The 18,431-nt window shown below is 39.4% G+C and overlaps 1 protein-coding gene across 4 annotated transcripts in view; it reads left to right on the top strand.

Moving 5' to 3' along the window:
• Positions 1 to 1,381: 1,381 nt before the first annotated feature.
• Positions 1,382 to 18,431, top strand: part of CUL1 (cullin 1) — a 65,519-nt gene continuing 48,469 nt past the window's right edge. Inside the window, exons 1-2 of one of the 4 annotated variants that reach the window (XM_026702303.2) lie at positions 1,382 to 1,647; positions 15,100 to 15,389. In XM_026702303.2, coding sequence (XP_026558088.1) covers positions 15,250 to 15,389 — 140 coding nt within the window. In that variant the 5' untranslated portion in view covers positions 1,382 to 1,647; positions 15,100 to 15,249. Of the gene's footprint in view, positions 1,648 to 13,938; positions 14,071 to 15,099; positions 15,390 to 18,431 lie in introns of those variants that run through there. The other 3 variants (XM_087916865.1, XM_026702302.2, XM_087916866.1) reach the window with 3 other exon arrangements.

An 18,431-nucleotide genomic window follows, 5' to 3' on the forward strand; every position in this document is an offset into this window, starting at 1 on the left:
TTTCAACACTGAACAATAGAGAAGTCCTTGAATAAGCTTACAAGTTTTAAAATACAAACCCAGCTGGGAAAGAGTAATGTAATCTTTAAATTTGTCACTTTTGGGGAACACTACTTAGAATCAATATTTTCTATTGTTCAAGGATCACATGTAACCAATGTGTTTTATAGTTTGATCATTTGCTTTCTGATATATCAGATGTATACATCATTTATATGTGTATGCTATAAAAAGACCTGATACATCTTAATAAGTGCTTTTTGCTTTGTCTGAATGATTGAAGCAATTCATATTTTTAGTTGGACAAAGAAGCCCTTTGTAAGGGTAAGGGTAAAAGTTTTCTCTCAAATTCTTATCATCTCCATGCTAAACTTGGAGTTTGTAAACAACATACACAGTAAGAAACTTATGAACAGGTTTAGTGATAACAATTGGACCAACATCACTTATGAATATTTGGGTACTTGAACTTGTCTTAATAATCCAACAATCGGTAATTCATAACCAATTTAAATTATTTTTAAAACTTCATATTTATTATAAGGCAAGAACAGAGCATGTTATGGTTGCCCGATCTCTATATTTTTCTAGTCCTCTAAATGTTACCTGTTTTAAAACAATCTTATATAAAACCATACTACTGCTGTGTATTCTCTTCCTGTGAAAAATTACTATGGGCACCTGCAATGTTTGCCTCAAAAGATGCCCGAGGATGGTCATTATTTTCTTAATAATAAGAAATGATGCTTTACTATGGAATTGAAGGTCTAGTGGCTATTAGCATGTCCTACCAGCCCTGGAATAATCATACTAAGTATGTAGTATTTATTGATCTATCCCAAAACATTGCGTTTGGAAACTAATAAAAATACTGGCACAGTAGCACGCTTACAAATAAAATAGTGTTTTGTTTTCCTATTTTAGCGATTTCAAACAGATTTTGGACAGACTACGCTTTAAGTGGGGTGGTTTGGTTTACCGTCTCAGCTTCAGGAGAGCTCTAATTAGATGGTATGGCCTTATTGGTTGTTTGAAATTGGGTGCTTTATTCTGCTTTAAACCGGTTTAATTATTGCTGGGAGCACTGAGATAAATGGGTAAAACGAGTGTGAGCAACAAGATGTAATGGGTGCGCACATCTCTGGCGGTCCATCTGGAAAAAAGAATCTGTCCAATGAAGGGGCGAATTAACTCTTTCCTTATTCTCCTGTTCACTTATGGTAAAGGACGTAATCCGGAACAATTATCGATTGGCTGGACGTGGGGAGGGGCGCATTGAAAGTGTCTGAGGAAGGGCCGCCCTCGCTCCCCGTTTAGGAGATAAAGCCGAGCCAACGAGGGCGGATGACGCTAGTTTTACGGCGGCGGATCCGGAAGAGGCGGGCTCGCGAGGGTGGAGGAACGAGAGTGCCGGGGCCTGTCTGGATGATTGTCTGACTGCGGGACGAGCGATGTGGGGGGTGAGCAGGGGCGAGAGGGGCGGGAGACCTCTGCCCTATCTGGGAAGGGAGGGGACGAAGACGGTCGGAGAGGCACAGGTTACGAAGAGCCGTGAAAGTAGGATGGACGTAGCAGGCCCGGTCCCAGGTTGTGGCGCAGCGAGCTGAACCGGGTCAAGTGAGGTTGAGCGCGCCGTCGGGAAGACCGGTGGGGTGTTGTTTCGGATTCCTTTGAACCGGCGGAGGGGGAAAAAGAGGGAGCGGAGCCTAAGAACTGTTTGCTTTATCGCGCCGCGTCCGCCTCTCCTGCTCTTCCATTGTAGGCCCCTCACGAAGGCCCAGTGTGACGGCGACGGCAGCGTCTTTTGCCGACAGCTAGCAGATAGCCCCGAATCACCTTCGGCCCGCTTTTGTAGCGCATTACAAAGCCTCAAGAGTCAGTCAGCAGCGCGGCCTCTTCCTTTCTTCCTGTGGGCCCTGACCTTAACCTTTTTTTTTTTTTGCGCGCCGACTCCCGAATGCCGCCGTGTTTCTTCTATGCAACGTTTTTTCACTTCCACTTCGCTGTGCTCTTGCTTGGTTACTACTCACCCGTTGAGCTTTCCCCAGCTTCAGTTGCCGTTGGCCTGGTGTGTTCCGCCTTCGAATGTGCGCCTGCCTTGCTCCTCCCGTAAATCTCATACTGTGGCCCTTTCCTCAGGACTTGGGGGTCTTGCCTCTTCCGTGTTCGGCATGCAAGAGATTGGTGTTGAAGTGGGTATCTGCGTTATTCAAGTGGGCAAAAATCTGAAGTTTGCCGCCAGTTGAATTTCTAACGATTTATGCTGGTAAAATTTTCCCTGCTTTAGTTTTTTTTCCAGCCCTTCAGGATTAAATAGTGAAGGACCCAAGAATGTAAATTCGTGCCTGGGAAATAGGCAGGTGCTTTACCTCTGCATCAAATTCCTATTCCAATAGTGAAGTACTTTTCCCAAGTTATTCATACCATCATTGTGCCTATTTAACTTTTTAACTATTGACATATATAGTCTTCTTTAAGTTTTCTGTTTCACTCTTGGCCACCATGGGGATTTTTCCTTATTTCTTGTTTCACTGTCTAGTGACAAATAGCATCTATCTTTAGAGAAAAGCTTTAGGTTAAAGTTCTAGCTTTTAATTAAATTCCTAATCAACAAAAGCAAACTTATGAAAGCCTATCTTTTGAAGTGCAGTTGAATTTCATCACATGGAAATTATTATTGGTACTGGATATTGTACCTAGGAAAGTAGCACAGTAAATTAATGATTATAAATGTCATTTTACTGATATGTGAAACCTATAGTTATTTTCTGCAGCTCTTGGAATCTGAGTATGGATTGAGAAAACAATTTTATCTCAAAAATATATGCATCATAGGATGTTTGTATTTGTTTATTTGTGATTTTCAAGTATAGAAATAAAATAAACCATTGAAGTTTGTTGATTAGTTCTTAGATAAGGGAACTGTAGAAAGCAGGATTCAGTCTTATTTATTTATCCATGATTAGTTGCTGTCTCTCAAGCTAATGTCTCAGGTTTAAGTTTCAAAGGTATGACAATTCTAATATATGTAAGTCTAAGATATGTTAATATATCAAGATATATTAAGAATAGTGAAGACACTTAGGGACAATTCACATCCTGGTCAGTGTGTCCTCTCACTTTTACCATCGGGCGGAAGATACAGAAGTTTAGCCAGCTGGACAAACAGGTTTAAAAACAGCTTTTAACCATGGACTGTCAGGCTCATAAATACAACTACAATCATTCCATACATGGAAACATGTATATTATTTATGTTGTATTGTATTTTTGTTATGGATAGCAGGAGCAAAATCAATTTTGGTGTGTGTGTGTGTGTGTGTGTGTGTGTATATGGGTCTTTGGTATTCGGGTTTTCTCCCGCGTAAAATTGGAAGTATTTTGGCGACGTTTCGACGAAATCTCATTCAACATCTTCAGGCTTGTGTCTTCGGCTTTGTGCTTCTTGGAGTAACGTGAGCTTGCAGCTGTTTTTTCTTTTAAACTGCCAGTGGGAGTGCGACTTGACTGGATGGGGGCTTGGCTGTGTTCTGATTGGGTGGGGGGGGTGTTTTCATTGGTTGGGGGCCTGGCTGTGATCTGATTGGTTGGGGGTTATTCACCCGAATAACCAAAGATCCACATACAAATACTCAATAAAACCTCAGAAAACAAATATATATATATGCACAAGATCCAGGATATCTCCACAACAAAACTCACAAGGCCATCACACAGCCCATTATACCAACATCAACTCCATCAACCAATCAAGAGGCAGCAGCGCAGCCAACCAGCCCAGCACACCAGCCCCCACCACCAGTATTTATAGAGAGACCGCAGCTCCGATCACACACTACTTGCACTGGCACGAAGCTGAAAGCACCAGCCTGAGGATGGCGAGTGGGACCTCGCTGAAACTTCACCAAGATACTCTTAATCTTACACGGGAAAAGACCCGAACACACCTAGACCTACCTACCTACCTGCATATATATATATATATATATATATATATATATATGTAGGTCTAGATGTGTTCGGGTCTTTTCCTGTGTAAGATTAAGAGTATACATATATACACACACATACATATACATATATATACATAATGACAATAAAGGTTGATATTATTATTAAACTGGAGAAGTAGCAAAAGGCATTATTTAAAAGCTTGTTTTCACTTCTAAAACTAGAATGACTTGGTGTCCAGTGAAATAGTTACAATAAATAGACATATTTAAGCTGATATAATTTTTTATGGCAAGAGTATTCGGCTGCCTTGGGCTTCTGTATTGATTTTGCTGTAAGTCTAGTAATGTACTTTAGAAAAATCAGGATTCTCCAATAGAATTTATAAAAGTGCATCTACGGTAAAGCAGGAGTTGTTGGACTTTGTGCCCCTGATTGATATATGCAGACTTTTAACCTATGAATAAAATGAATTTTACTGAAGATAAGGTTGAGTAATGAATATGTTTATATAGTTAAATTTTCATGTATATATAACATGGATTCTTACACCTGGGTAATCGGTATGTTGAAAGTAGGAGCTGAATCCGAGAATGAATTTTCCATTGGTTAAACTTTGGTATCCAAGCCTGGTCAAGGTAGGTTTTTAAAAAAATTCCCATTCCCCCAAATTGCTTTCAACCCTAGGATGCGGGATGCCTTGAATTCACAATTTGTGAACCTTTGTGATTAAGAATTTTCTATTTTGGAGCACATCTGTGATAATACTTTCAACACTAAACAAATTAACCTAATTGTAAACTTGAGTATTATACAAGACCTTAATTAGCAAAAGCAGAGCCATCTTTTCATGAAACGGAATATTAGTACATGTAAAAACTTACCCCTTGAAGAAACTTTTTTTACTAAAATAGTTTTCTAAGGGATGTATCAATAATATTGTTTTTTTTTAACATAAGATTAATTATAAGACTAATTTTAAAATACTATATGCTATTAAAACTCTTGTGTCTGTTTCGTTGTTTCTGTATCTCAAAAAATGGTGGCTTCCTTAGGATACTCAGTGGAGATGAGATGGAGACATGCCTCTTTCTTGACATTGTTTCCCTGCAAATAGTAAACTTGGAAATAGTTTGAGCTGTTAAGATGATTATTTCTTGGTAAATTGTCTTCCATAATTGTATCTAAATTTCCTTTAAAATCATCAGAATTACTCAACCTCTACTCTCAGAATATCAGCACTAGGGTTGGTCTACTCCACAGCTGAATACTGTGCCCCTGTTCAGCTTAATAGCTGCCACACTAGCAAGATCAGTGCTAGACTAAATGATACAGTGAGGATCATAACTGGCATAAAATCTATTCCTACTTGCTGGCTCCCCATCTTGAGCCATTTACACCACCAGCGCTACAAAGGCAAGAAGCCTTAGTGAAGGAGTACAACAAAATTATGAGAAACCAACTTCTTCCTATGCATGATCTTCTATGATCTTCCTCATCTATCAATTGGCAGGCTTAAATCCAGGAAGCCTCTTTGGCACTCGCTCAATAGCTGTCTAACAACTTTGACATCAATATACAGTGGAAAGCCAAATGAGTTGCTGAATGCCCAGATGCAGGCAGTTACGCAGATGACCCTACACAAAAAATGCCAGGTTTTGACCTTCCTTACCAGCATTGGTCAACTCTGAACAGGATCCGTACCCAACATGGTGTCTGCCAGGACTCATTGTTTAAGTGGGAACTTGTCTCTTACCCCTCAGTGTGACTGGTGCAACTCAACAAAATATCCATCACACTATATCCAAATGTCCATCAAGACCTTACACCAGCCCAATGTCTGATTTTTTTCAACATAGATCACCTTCTCCTTGAATGGCTGTGTAGACTGGACATTAACATTTGAACCACTACAGGTCCATGTATTTGCCATACACCAAATAAATAAACTGATGATTGTCATATTTATAGATGAATGTTTGCTTTTTCTGGGCGGCCTTTCTAAATTTGGTTTTTTCTGAAATGTTCTGGAATTTTTAAAAATTCAGCTTCATTAAAAGATCACTATTTTTAATGATATAACAATAAAACATTTCTTCTCAACTACTTTCCCCTTTCCAGGCATAATTTTATACCCTTCAATCATGTCCGTCTTTGTTAGTTTTTTAATGAACTAAGTAGCCTCAAACCTTCAAGACTTTAGAAAATAAAATATTTCAACCTAATCATTTTAGTTTCCTGCTTCTGCATTTTTCTAGCTCTGTGGTGTCTTTTTTTATTATTGGAAATCAGAACTGTGCACGGTATTTCAGATGTACTATAGATCTGAATAAAGACAATACCGTATTGAAAGTTTTATTTTTAGTTCCATTACTAATGAACACAAGATTGGAGTTTGCTATTTTCACAATTGCTAGACAGTGATCTAGTTTCTTCACTTATCTGTCCACTCTAACAATAGAACTCTTTTCTGCTTTTTCTGTAGAGAGCTGAGATCAATGCATACAAGAACAGATTTTTTTTTGCCCTGATTTCTAAATGATTGAATTTCCCATATTTCACAAAGATTCTTTTGAAGGACTCACATTAGTTTTGCCTTTTTATCATCTTGAGTAGTATGGCAAAAATTTACAAATTTGCAATAAAGCAATGAGCTTTATTGACAGAACCTTAAGGAACTATACTATTTACTCTTTATCTATTGAGGAAATTGCCCATTGCTGTGGGATCTTAACTTTTTCATTTTTAATCAGTTAGCAGTCTGTAAAAAGGCAAGTCATTTTATTCTATGTTTACTGAAGAATCTTTTGGTGAGAAATTTTATCAAAGGCCATTTGAAAATCCTGGTAGCACATATACCATTTCATACTGCTTTATAGGATTCTCTAAGCAGTTTACAGAGTCAGTATATTGCATCCAACAATCTGGAACCCCATTTTACCTACCTTGGAATGATGGAAGGCTGTCAACTTTGAGCTGGTCAAGATTGAGCTCTTGGCAGTGGGCAGAGTTAGCTGCAATACTGCATTCTAATCATTGTGTTACCATGATTCAATGCCACTTTTACTCATATGACACTCAAAAGTTGCTCAATGCCACTTTTATTCATGCCTTTAATACCTCAATTTTTAGGTATGTAGAAATTTTTACTGCTGTTAATATTCCCATATCTTCTTGTTTTTTTAAAAAAAAATTGATGTCACATTGGCCATCTTAAAATAATCTGGCATAAAGCCTTATTTGAAAAACAAAGCTATATATGCATTTGTATGCAGTGTTTATGTTAAAAGTTTGTAATTTCATATTTATTTTAGAAATCTTTGGTGGATATCAAAAGTGCTGATGATTTATTATTAATTGTAATAAACTAGTAATAAAATACTGGATTCTGCAGTGCTTCACATTTGAAGGAAAAATATTTGGATATGCAGTCATATATGTAGCTTTTATCAGCAGCTCCTGAAATCAAACTTATCTTTTCCTAGGATTGTATTGTAGCTGCATAAAAAGTTAGCAAATTCAGAGAAAGATTAGGCTGTTTTTAGAAGTTGGCAGTATATTCTTGTGCTCTGATACAGCTGCTAAGTACAGATAGTGCTTGACTTATGACCACAATTGTGTCCCAAATTTTTGTTGCTAAGTGAAATATTTGTTAAGTGAATTTTACCCCATTTTACAGCCTTTCCCCCCACATTTGTTAAATGAATTACTGCAGCGAATAAGATAATAAATATTAAGATAAGTTAAGTGAATCTGGCTTCTCTATATTGACTGCTTTCAGAAGGTTGTAAAAAGGGATCACAGGACCCTGGGACATAGCAACATTCATAAATATGAACCAGTTGCCAAGCATCTCAATTTTGATCACAGCCATGGAAATATTGCAACAGTTGTAAGTGTAAAAAACTGTTGTGTAAGTAACTTTTTTCAGTGCCGTTGTAATTTGGTCACTAAATGATCTGTTGTAAGTCGAGGACTACCTGTACTTCCAAAGATGAACATATACTTAAGAGAGGAATATAAAGTATTTAGTTTTTGTCTATTATGTACTTGAGAATCTTTTTTCCTATTTTATTATTGCCCAAACCTACAGTGATGAATTTTCTGCATCAGGTCTTCATTGAAGAAATACACTGCTCAAAAAAATAAACAACACAATGTAACTCCTAGTCAATCACACTTCTGTGAAATCAAACTGTCCACTTAGGTAGCAACACTGATTGACAATCAATTTCACATGCTGTTGTGCAAATGAAATAGACAACATGTGGAAAGCATAGGCAGTTAGCAAGATATCCCCAATAAAGGAGTGGTTCTGCAGGTGGTGATTACAGACCACTTCTCAGTCCCCATGCTTTCTGGCTGATGGTTTGGTCACTTTTGAATGCTGGCGGTGCTTTCACTCTAGTGGTAGCATGAGACGGAATCTACAACCCACACAACTGGCTCAGGTAGTGCAGCTCATCCAGGATGGCACATCAATGCAAACTGTGGCAAGAAGGTTTGTCAGCGTAGTGTCCAGAGCATGGAGGCGCTACCAGGAGACAGGCCAGTACATCAGGACGTGAAGGAGGCCTTAGGAGGGCAACAACCCAGCATCAGAACCGCTTACCTCCACCTTTGTGCAAGGAGGGACAGGAGGAACACTGCCAGAGCCCTGCAAAATGACTTCCAGTGGGCCACAAATGTGCATGTGGCTGCTCAAACGGTCAGAAACAGACTCCATGATCGTGGTATGAGGGCCCAACGTCCACAGGTAGGGGTTGTGCTTACAGCCCAACACCATGCAGGATGTTTGGCATTTGCCAGAGAACACCAAGATTGGCAAATTCGCCACTGGCACCCTGTGCTCTTCACAGATGAAAGCAGGTTCACATTGAGCAGATGTGACAGATGTGACAGGGTCTGGAGACGCCATGGAGAACGTTCTGCTGCTTGCAGCATCCTCCAGCATGACCGGTTTGGCAGTAGGTCAGTAGTGGTGTGGGGTGGCATTTCTTTAGGGGGCTGCACAGCCCTCCATGTGCTCCCCAGAGGTAGCCTGACTGCCATTAGGTACCGAGATGAGATCCTCAGACTTCTTGTGAGACCATATGCTGGTGCAGTTGGCCCTGGGTTCCTCCTAATGCAAGACAATGCTAGACCTCCTGTGGCTGGAGTGTGTCAGCATTTCCTGCAAGACGAAGGCATTGATGCTATGGACTGGCCCGCCCATTCCCCAGACCTGAATCCAATTGAGCACATCTGGGACATCATGTCTCGCTCCATCCACCAACGCCACCTTGTACCACAGATTGTCCAGGAGTTGGGGGATGCTTTAGTCCAGTTATGGGAGGAGATCCCTCAGGAGACCATCTGCCATATCATCAGGAGCATGCCCAGGTGTTGTAGGGAGGTCATACAGGCACGTGGAGGCCACACACGCTACCGAGCCTCATTTTGACTTGTTTTAAGGACATTACGTCAAAGTTGGATTAGCCTGTAGTGTTTTTTTCCACTTTAATTTTGAGTGTAACTCCAAATCCAGTACAAAATGATGCACAAGAATGGAGGGGTTCTTTTGGCTTCGTTTTTCAATTCTTAGAAATGGAGATTTGGAACTATGAGAAACAACAAGAAACGTCTGCAAAACAAGAAGACTGTGACAAAGAAGAAGCCACCTTTAATGAAATTTTATGTGGGGAAGAAAAAGGAAATGGGGGGAAAGAGAATGGAGAATTTAAGACTTAAAAAAACAACCAAAGAAAAGAAAAATAATTCAAAAGATAAGTATAATACTGGAAAGCAACAGAGAAGGGGAATACAGAAGAGAGAAATAGAGGTAGAGAGACAAGGGGGTAAAAAGGGGAGAGAGAAGAAGAGAGGGAAGAAGGAAAGGAAAAGAAGTTACAAAGGACCGGAACAAGATATAGAGAAACAGGACCTATTTAGAGATAATGGGTGAAAATTTAACTGAAAAAGGGATTCCGTAAAGGTACATAAGATTGTATTGTTATATTAGTAATAGAAATAACTTTAGAAAATTGGAAACAATGTATGATTAAAATGAGGGATAAAATAGTGTAATTTACTGAAATGTTTGTGAATAAAATAAGTGAAATAGAATAAATGAGAAAATTGAATTAGGAAGGAACAGGAACATCTTAGTTAATCTTTTATAAAATATAAGTGAAGGGGGGGGATTAATTATGGAAAGCTTATAATTGTTCCCATAGAAGTATGATATTTAATTGAAAAGTAATGGTAAAGAAGTTAAGATTTTAATGAATATTAATATTAATGATAGAATTGAATTGGAATGGAATGTGTTGTTTTAATTACATACATTTATGATTTTTTCTTTTTTTAAGAATATAGTGTGTATTTTAAGAATGTACCAAGCAGAATCCGAATGGAAGGTATGTATTATATTGAATGTTATAACTTTAGGGTATATATTGAAGCCTAAATAAGAGTTAAATGGATAAACTTAGAAGATATAAAGGCATCATACTCCAATCAGTAACTACAGGAAAAAAATTGTTTAATGAGAAAAGATAATAGATAATTGAAACAGCATAGACAAAAAATATAAATATAATGATTTGAATTGAGATGAGATAACTAAAATAAAATTGAGAAAATTAAAAGTGGGGAGAAGCTATGCTGAAAATGTAAACAGTAATAAGATATGGAATAGAATACAAAAATGAGCATGAAGTCGAATTTGTGTCTGTATGAAGAAATGTAACCCGGGATTACACTACTTTCAAAAAAGATGTTTTATTTGTATTTTTTTTCTTTATGAAAACTCAAATAAAATTTATCAAAAAAAAAAAGAATATTTCATTCATTCAGATCTAGGATGTCTTATTTTTGTGTTCCCTTTATTCTTTTGAGCAGTGTATAAAACTTGTACTTGTTACTAGCACAATAATGATTGGCTGATGCTGATTAAGTATTATAAGTTGGTACTAGGAAAATTGGTCCTCTGAATGTAATATTAATTATAATTTACATTGATGTGTTAAACTGTCTGCTTTTTCCCCTGAATTCTTCCTTAGAATTGGCTTCTAATTTTATAGGTTGCAAGTTCTTTGTATTGGAATATTTATTGAAAGAGGCAGTACTGAAAAACAAGGTCCAAGTAGCAACTAATGTAATAGGCAAAACTAAATGTCAAATTTTCCTGTAAGCATAAAATATAATTGAAAAATGGTTTAAAATATTTTTATTCAATAGTTGTTTTTGGTGGGGATTGGTAGCCTGATACTCTCTAAATATTGCAGTTAAAAAGCATGAACATGGTATATTAGATGTTATGAATATACATCATTGTTTAACCCTTAATTTTGATCCATCAGTGTTTAGATAAAATTTGTGATAAAATGGCTTGTGCAGCACCTTGTTTATCAGCTGCATGAAGACTGGGGGCTCCTTGTAACCCAAACTCTGAATTGGAAACTGCCTACTCATTCCCTTCTTTGATGCGGACTCGGTAGCACGCTTCTTGGAGGTCTAATTTGGTGAATACATTTCCTTTAGCCAAATGTCCTAGCATGTCTTTCATTAGGGGTAAGGGGTAGATGTTGTGTACACCCACAGCATTATTCCTTTAAAGTCCACACATAATCGCATCCCTCCATCTTTCTCTTTTTAATAATAGGGGAGCAGCTACTCTGGATTTAGCTGGTTCTTTGATGCCCCGGCCAAGTTGGAGTCAATCTATTCCCTTAGTTCCTTCACTTCTTTGGGAGTCATGAAATACATTTTTGGTTTGGGTAGTTTATCCCTCTCTACGAATTCAGTAGCACAGTCTGTGGGTCGGTGGGTGGTAATACATTGCAATCTTTCTCACTGAACACTTCACCCAAGTATATGTAAGCCTTTGGGATCAATGGAATCCCTGGGGGCTATTCTGTTGGCGTGGCCATGAGTTGCTTCCGATTTTCTGTGAGCTTTTGTGGGCTATTTGTGTTCTGACCAAGATTTCCCAAGACCGTAATTATGTACATGCTTATTTTAAAAACAAGTCTTTTATTGCAATGCTGGGAATTATTTTCATTCCCAGTTGGTAATGAATCTCAAACAGTCCCTCAAGATAAGCCTCTGTCTTTCATTCCTGCCAATAACAGAAGTATCAAATAAACTAGAACAAAAACCAACCAAAGTACAGAGCTTCAAGAATGAATCAAACGAACGACTTTGCTTCCTGTAAAGGTTTTGTCATTTTTGCCTGTCCTTTATACCTTATGGGAGGGGCAATCACCTCCCAGCCTTACTTCTGAGTTGCCCCTTTTGTTTCAACTGCTCTTGTCTTCTAGCAGCTCTGCACACACATGCACTGGGAACAGGCCCCCTTGAGTCTTCTGCCTCGCTGATGCCAGACTCCAAGGCCCCAGAGGCAGCACCCCACTCCCAGATGGTCTGTGCCCATCTCTGCATTGGGCACAGGACCCTCATCTGAGTCCTCTCTAGATTCCTGGACTGATCCCCATTCTTCTCCACTGTCCGATTCCGCTGCCATCTGCACAGGCTCCTGGCGAACAACAATTTGGCTCATTGGAGCATCAGGAGACAGTTTGGGGCTGAGCGCTAATTTGATTTTGCGATAGCCCCCTCCCAGATGATGGTAGGGCACCATTTGTCTAGCCAAGTAAGGCCCAAATGGCCAACTCTTGTCATTTTTGCCATTTGTCACTATAAAGCAAATCAATTCTCAGTGCTTTCCATCTCTATTTTAGTTCTTCGATGACAAGGGTGGCAGGGCAACCCCATATCACAGACCCATCTACCTGTTCAAACCAAATGGGGGTTCTTAGCGGTTTCGTGTCAATGCCTAATCTATCCACAGTGGATGGGCTGATAAGGCAGCATATGCAGCCTGTATCTATGATATTGTTTATGTCCCTCTGGTCCCTATCCTAGTCACCGTTAATGTTTTTATGAAAGGTTAGATGGCTTCACTCACCATCGGATCATCTTCCTTGCTGTCAGTGTCTCGTATGGTGGCAATCCTGAAGCCGGAGTTCCTCCCTCCCCTATGGATGCGGGGAGGAGATCTCCATGGCTTGGCAGGCAAATTTTCTGTTTTCGACTGGTCTCCTTGCTCTGGGTGGAGCGGATGCTCTCACTTGAGGAACCAGAACTGGTGCTAAGTACTCGGAGACTTGATGGCCCTGTTGCCCACAGTGGAAACACTTGATGGAGGTGGCAGCAGCTGGCTTTGGACACTCCACATTTTGGTGCTGGGTGATGCAGTGGCCAAGTTGCCTCCAGGGCTGTTTCTCCAGCTCTGTCCTACGATGTTCCCTTAGCTTGTTGTCTCATCGCTGTTGCAACTCTGCATCATCAGGCATTCCCCAGCAGAGGCGTATTTTTAATAGTTCCTCATTGATTCACTCTTTGAAGTAGTGCATTAAGATCTGTTCAGGAACTCTGGTACAACTTCTTTAAGTGGGCGTCCCTTTTGCCAGATGAGTTTAATCTTTGCCCCTCCTCTTGTACACGGGAGGAATCCTTGAAGTGGGCCCGAAGTTCATGAAGGAAATTATCCACATTGTCCAGTTCATCATGGAGCTGGGTGAACCAATCGAGCATGTCGTCTTCTAAATTATCTCCTGGGACGGAGACAGTTTCTCTGTTCTCATGGAACTCATCTCCATAGTGGTCAATGTAGGACCAGGCTTGGCTCAAGAAGAAAGCGAGTTTTCCGGCTGTTCCACCAAACATTGTCTTGAATGATGGTGGGACATTGGCTCATGCAGCCGGCTGCTGTGGCAGTGGAGCTGGCACTGGGGTTGGGACTATTTGGGTATGGTCCCGAATCCATTCCCTGCCTGGGTAGAATGCCCACCTTGGGGTATCTGGTTTGCCAGAGGGAGATGTGGCTGAGGAGGTGGGCTGGTGCCTCGGTGATGTCTTTGTGGGCTTCCTCTTCATCCCGCTTTCCTGTGGGCTAGGCGCAGCAGCAAGCGATTGATCAGTAGATCTCTGATGGTAGACTGGCCTCTCCTGGGAGGACTTATTTCCCCCAGTAAGTGTGTGAAGCCCCTGGTTGAAGGTCTGGACATTTGAGTAGCTCAGTTGTTCCTAGGAGGTATCTGCCATGGTGGTTGATTTCTCATTTTGTGGCCGAGGGTGAGCTGCTCAAGTTGATCTGGTAGGCCATTGAACATCTGGCTGCAGATTGCCATCTAGTACTGCCACTCTGAAACTTCTTCCAGGTCAATGGGTCCTGACGTTTTCCACTCTAAGATCGTTGCTCATGACTCCCTCAATGCAATTAAGGAGTGACCAGTTAGTGGGCTGGGGAGTGTTGCTTGGCCAAGCAGGTCCCTCTCCATCAGCTGGATCTCCCCTCCGGTGGCTTAGTTGACTGGGGAAACAGGTTCCTATCTGGCGTGTAATGTCGTCAGCCACAGCAGTCACTTGCAGTCTCCCTTGAGATTGGTAGCTTCTGGCAGCCCCCCCCTTCCCCCCCCCCAAAAGCTTGTACTTGTAGCCAGGCTCCTTGGCTTTCCATTTCTTCTCCATCTTCCCTAAGTCTTCGCTACTGCCTGAGTGAGTAAACCAGGGCTCAGGAGCTGGATAGCAATCCCATCCTGGGTTCTTTTTAATGCAGATACGGAATAATGTCAAATTTCCAAGTAATATGTCCCCATAAAGAACCCAGCCATTTTCCAAACAAAGTCTTTTTAATAGGAACATATCAAATTGGTAAGGTTTGGTGTACTTCCGGATCTGATCAGATCCTGGAATTATACCCAGTAAAAGCATAAGTTTGAAACTTTTCCCAATAGTCACATTCTCCAATCAGGTCACAGTTCATCTGTCTGATGACTCCAAACTCCACCTCCAGGCAGTGGCAGACACACACTCTGTTTCCACGGGGGAAAAAAATTCACCTAGCTAAAATACCCCCCCCTTTATCTATACTACTTCTATTCTGTTTGCTAGAATGTGGCGAGCCTGAATATTTATGGTCCCCTTTGCATAATAATAAAGAAGCTAAGAAAGAATAGAAATGACTATAATAAAACCTTTTGTAAATCTCTCTTGGTTTATTCACATACGATGTTATAGTTTTATGAAAGCTTTTTTTAGCTGTTACTAAATTTAAGTTCTCAATTGAATAAACATCTGTTTTCTTTTTCTCCTTCCTTACAGAGTTTATTGTGAGACAATAACAGCCTTCATATAAAACATTTTCTTCTGAAGACTGTGATAGAATTTGTAATGTTGATTTATTTCTACCTCTGATGGAGGATTAACTAGATTTCTCACTGCTACACTGGAAGACTTTGCAGAAAATTCAAAATGTCATCAAATAGGAGTCAGAATCCTCATGGACTTAAACAGATTGGTCTTGATCAGATATGGGATGACCTAAGAGCTGGCATTCAACAAGTTTATACAAGACAAAGTATGGCAAAGTCCAGATATATGGAACTCTACACGTATCCTAACAAGTATTCCTAAATAAGTGGCTTTAATGGTTTCATCATCATACCCTAACTCTGTTTCATAACTGAAGCAATGTGAGCTTTGGGATATTAACTTTTTAAATGCATTACTACTGTCTGATTTTGGCTACCACTGCATACTTTCTACAGAATGTTGTGGTAAGTAGGGGTGGATGTTGGTATAAGTATCTGCAGTGTGTTGTTATAGGAGGGATCAATCAGGTTCTTGTGAGGAGATACTCTTTTTCAGTACAATCCACTTTTGCTTCCAACTGCAAAATGCATCATGTATGTTTTGTTGGCCTTTGTTATTTGTATATCTAATTAATTAGATTCTGTAGCTGCCCAGAATACAAAATACAGAATAACACAGTTGGAAGGGATGTTGGCAGTTTTCTAGTCCAACCTTCTGCTCAGGCCAGAAGCCCTATACCATTTCAGACAAGTGATTGTCCAATCTCTTCTCTAAACCTTTCTGTGTTGGAGCATTCACAACTTCTGGAGGCAAGTTATTCCACTGATTAATTGTTCTGTCAGGAAATTTCTCCTTAGTTCTAGGTTGCTTCTCTCCTTGATTAGTTTTCATCAATTGCTTCTTGTCCTGCTTTCAGGTGCTTTGGAGTATAGGTTGACTCCCTCCTCTTTGTTGCAGCTACTTAGATATTGGAACACTGCTATCATGTCATCCCTTCTTTTTATTAACCTAGGCATTGCCAATTCTAGCAATCGTTCTTTATATGTTTTAGCCTCCAGTCCTCTAATCATCATTGTTGCTCTTCTCTGCAGTCTTTCTAGTCTCAATATCTTTTTCATCATGGCAATCAAAACTGGTTGCAATATTCCAAGTGTGGTCTTACCAAGGCACTATAAAGTGTTATTAACACTTCATATGATTTTTATTCTGTCCTTCAGTTAATGCATCCTAGAACTATATTGGCTTTGTTTGGCAGCTGTAGCATACTGCTGGCTCATATTTAAATGATTGTTCATCATGACTCCAAGATCACTCTCACAATTACTACTATTAAACTATGTGCCACCTATATTATACCTGTGCATTTGGTTTTTCATGCCTAATTATAGAACCTTTTTATTCTACCATTGAATTTTGTTTTGTTGGATAGTGCCCAATGTTTAAGTCTGTCAAGAACCTTCTGTATCTTAAGCCTATCTTGTAAAGTGTTCGCTATTCCTGCCATCTTGGTGTTGTCTGCAAATTTGATGAGTTCCCCATCTATCCCCTCATCTAAATCATTGGGGAATATGTTGAAGAGTACTGGACTTAAGACAGAGAGTCTTGAGATACCCCATTGTATACTTCCCTCCATATAGATGTAATTCTATTAAGGACTACATGTTGAGTGTGGTTTGTCAGCCAGCTACAAATCCATCTGCTGATGATGGTGTCCAACCCACATTTTTCTATCTTATGAAGTAGTAGATTGTGGTCTACTTTATCGAATGCTTTACTGAAGTCCAAGTAAATTATATCCACAGCATTTCTCTGGTACACTAATTTTGTCACTTTATCAAAGAATGCAGTAAGATTTATCTAACATGATCTTTTTTTGACAAACCCATGCTCGGTTTTGGTTTGACTTTGTTTGCCTCTAGGTGTTTGCAGATTCGTTGCTTGATTATTTTTTCCAGAACCTTCCCAGGTATTGTAAGACTGAGAGGTCCAGTTTCCTAGATCCATTTCCCCCCCTTTTTTTAAAGATGGGAACTACATCTGCTCTTTTCCAGTCCTCTGATAGTTCCCAGTGCACCTGCTAGGATCTTTGAAAGATACGTTCAGTAGTTCTGAGATCATGTCTGTCAGTTCCCTCAGAACCTTGGGATGTAATCCACCTGTCCTGCTGATTTGAACTCATCTAGGGTGGTCAGGTACTCTCTTACCATTTTGTTGCCTATTTTAACTTGTATTCCTAATCTGTTTTTTATGGTGCTGTTTTTGATAGTTGGGTTGTTTTTTCCTTTTGTATAGAAAACAGATGCAACAAATAAGTTAAGCAGTTATGCTTTCTCCTTGTTGCTCTTCACCTCTTGCCATTTTCTTCTATTAATGGACCAATCATTTCCTTAACTTTGTCCCTTGTTTTTTACATGATGAAAGTAACTTTTTGTTATTTTTTTACTTTTGTTGCAAGCCTTAGTTCATTTTGAGACGTAGTTTTCCTGACTTCATCTTTGCAGGCTTGGATTATTTGCTGATATTCTGCATTAGTTATGTGACCCTCTTTCTGCTTTTTATACTTTCTGTCTTTCAATTTCTTAGAGTTCTTAGTGCAACCATACTGGTTTCTTTTGAGCAGTTATTTTTCTTCATTGAAATTATACTAGACTGGACTTTTATAATCTCATTTTTTAAAATTGCCCAAGCTTCTTGGGTTTGTTTTTCCCTTGGGGATTCATATTCATAGAATCTTTCACAAGTTCTCTAAGTTTATTGAAATCAGCTCTCTTAAAGTCCTAAGATTCTGGTTTGACTTTGCTCTATTGCTTGTGCTTGGATAATGTTGAATTCCAAATATTGCATGATCACTCCCCCCCCCCGCCCCCGCCAAGGTTCCTATAACTTTAACTTCTATTATTTCATCTCTGTTATCATATCATCACTTGTTCCAGTTGGGCAAGTGATTCTGGGTGGTGAACAGTCATGAAAGCAATTAAAAACAATTACAAAACTAAATTTATATGGCAGTCATACTTAAAGATGGTGCTTATTGGTAGTCATGCAAAGAGTAGAATTAGAAAGTTACTAATTGCAAGACAAAAAACACCCTTGACATAATGTGATTTCCAATATAATTTGTACAAATTATTGTTCAGAAACTTCTCTCAAATAATCAGTCTAAATTGGCTATATTGTAATTTATGAATCAGGAGTTCCAGGTTTATACCTCTGCTATGAACTTTCATCTGGGCCATTGTTCATCCTCATCATTTGCTTTAATGGTATAAGAATATTGATAACAACTGTTACAAAGAATATAATAAGAATTATAGAATTCTTGTTGAATTAGTGGGGCATGA

Source organism: Pseudonaja textilis, chromosome Z, assembly GCF_049901715.1.
Source record: "Pseudonaja textilis isolate UNSWEBS1 chromosome Z, rPseTex1.2, whole genome shotgun sequence".
NCBI lineage: Eukaryota > Metazoa > Chordata > Lepidosauria > Squamata > Elapidae > Pseudonaja > Pseudonaja textilis.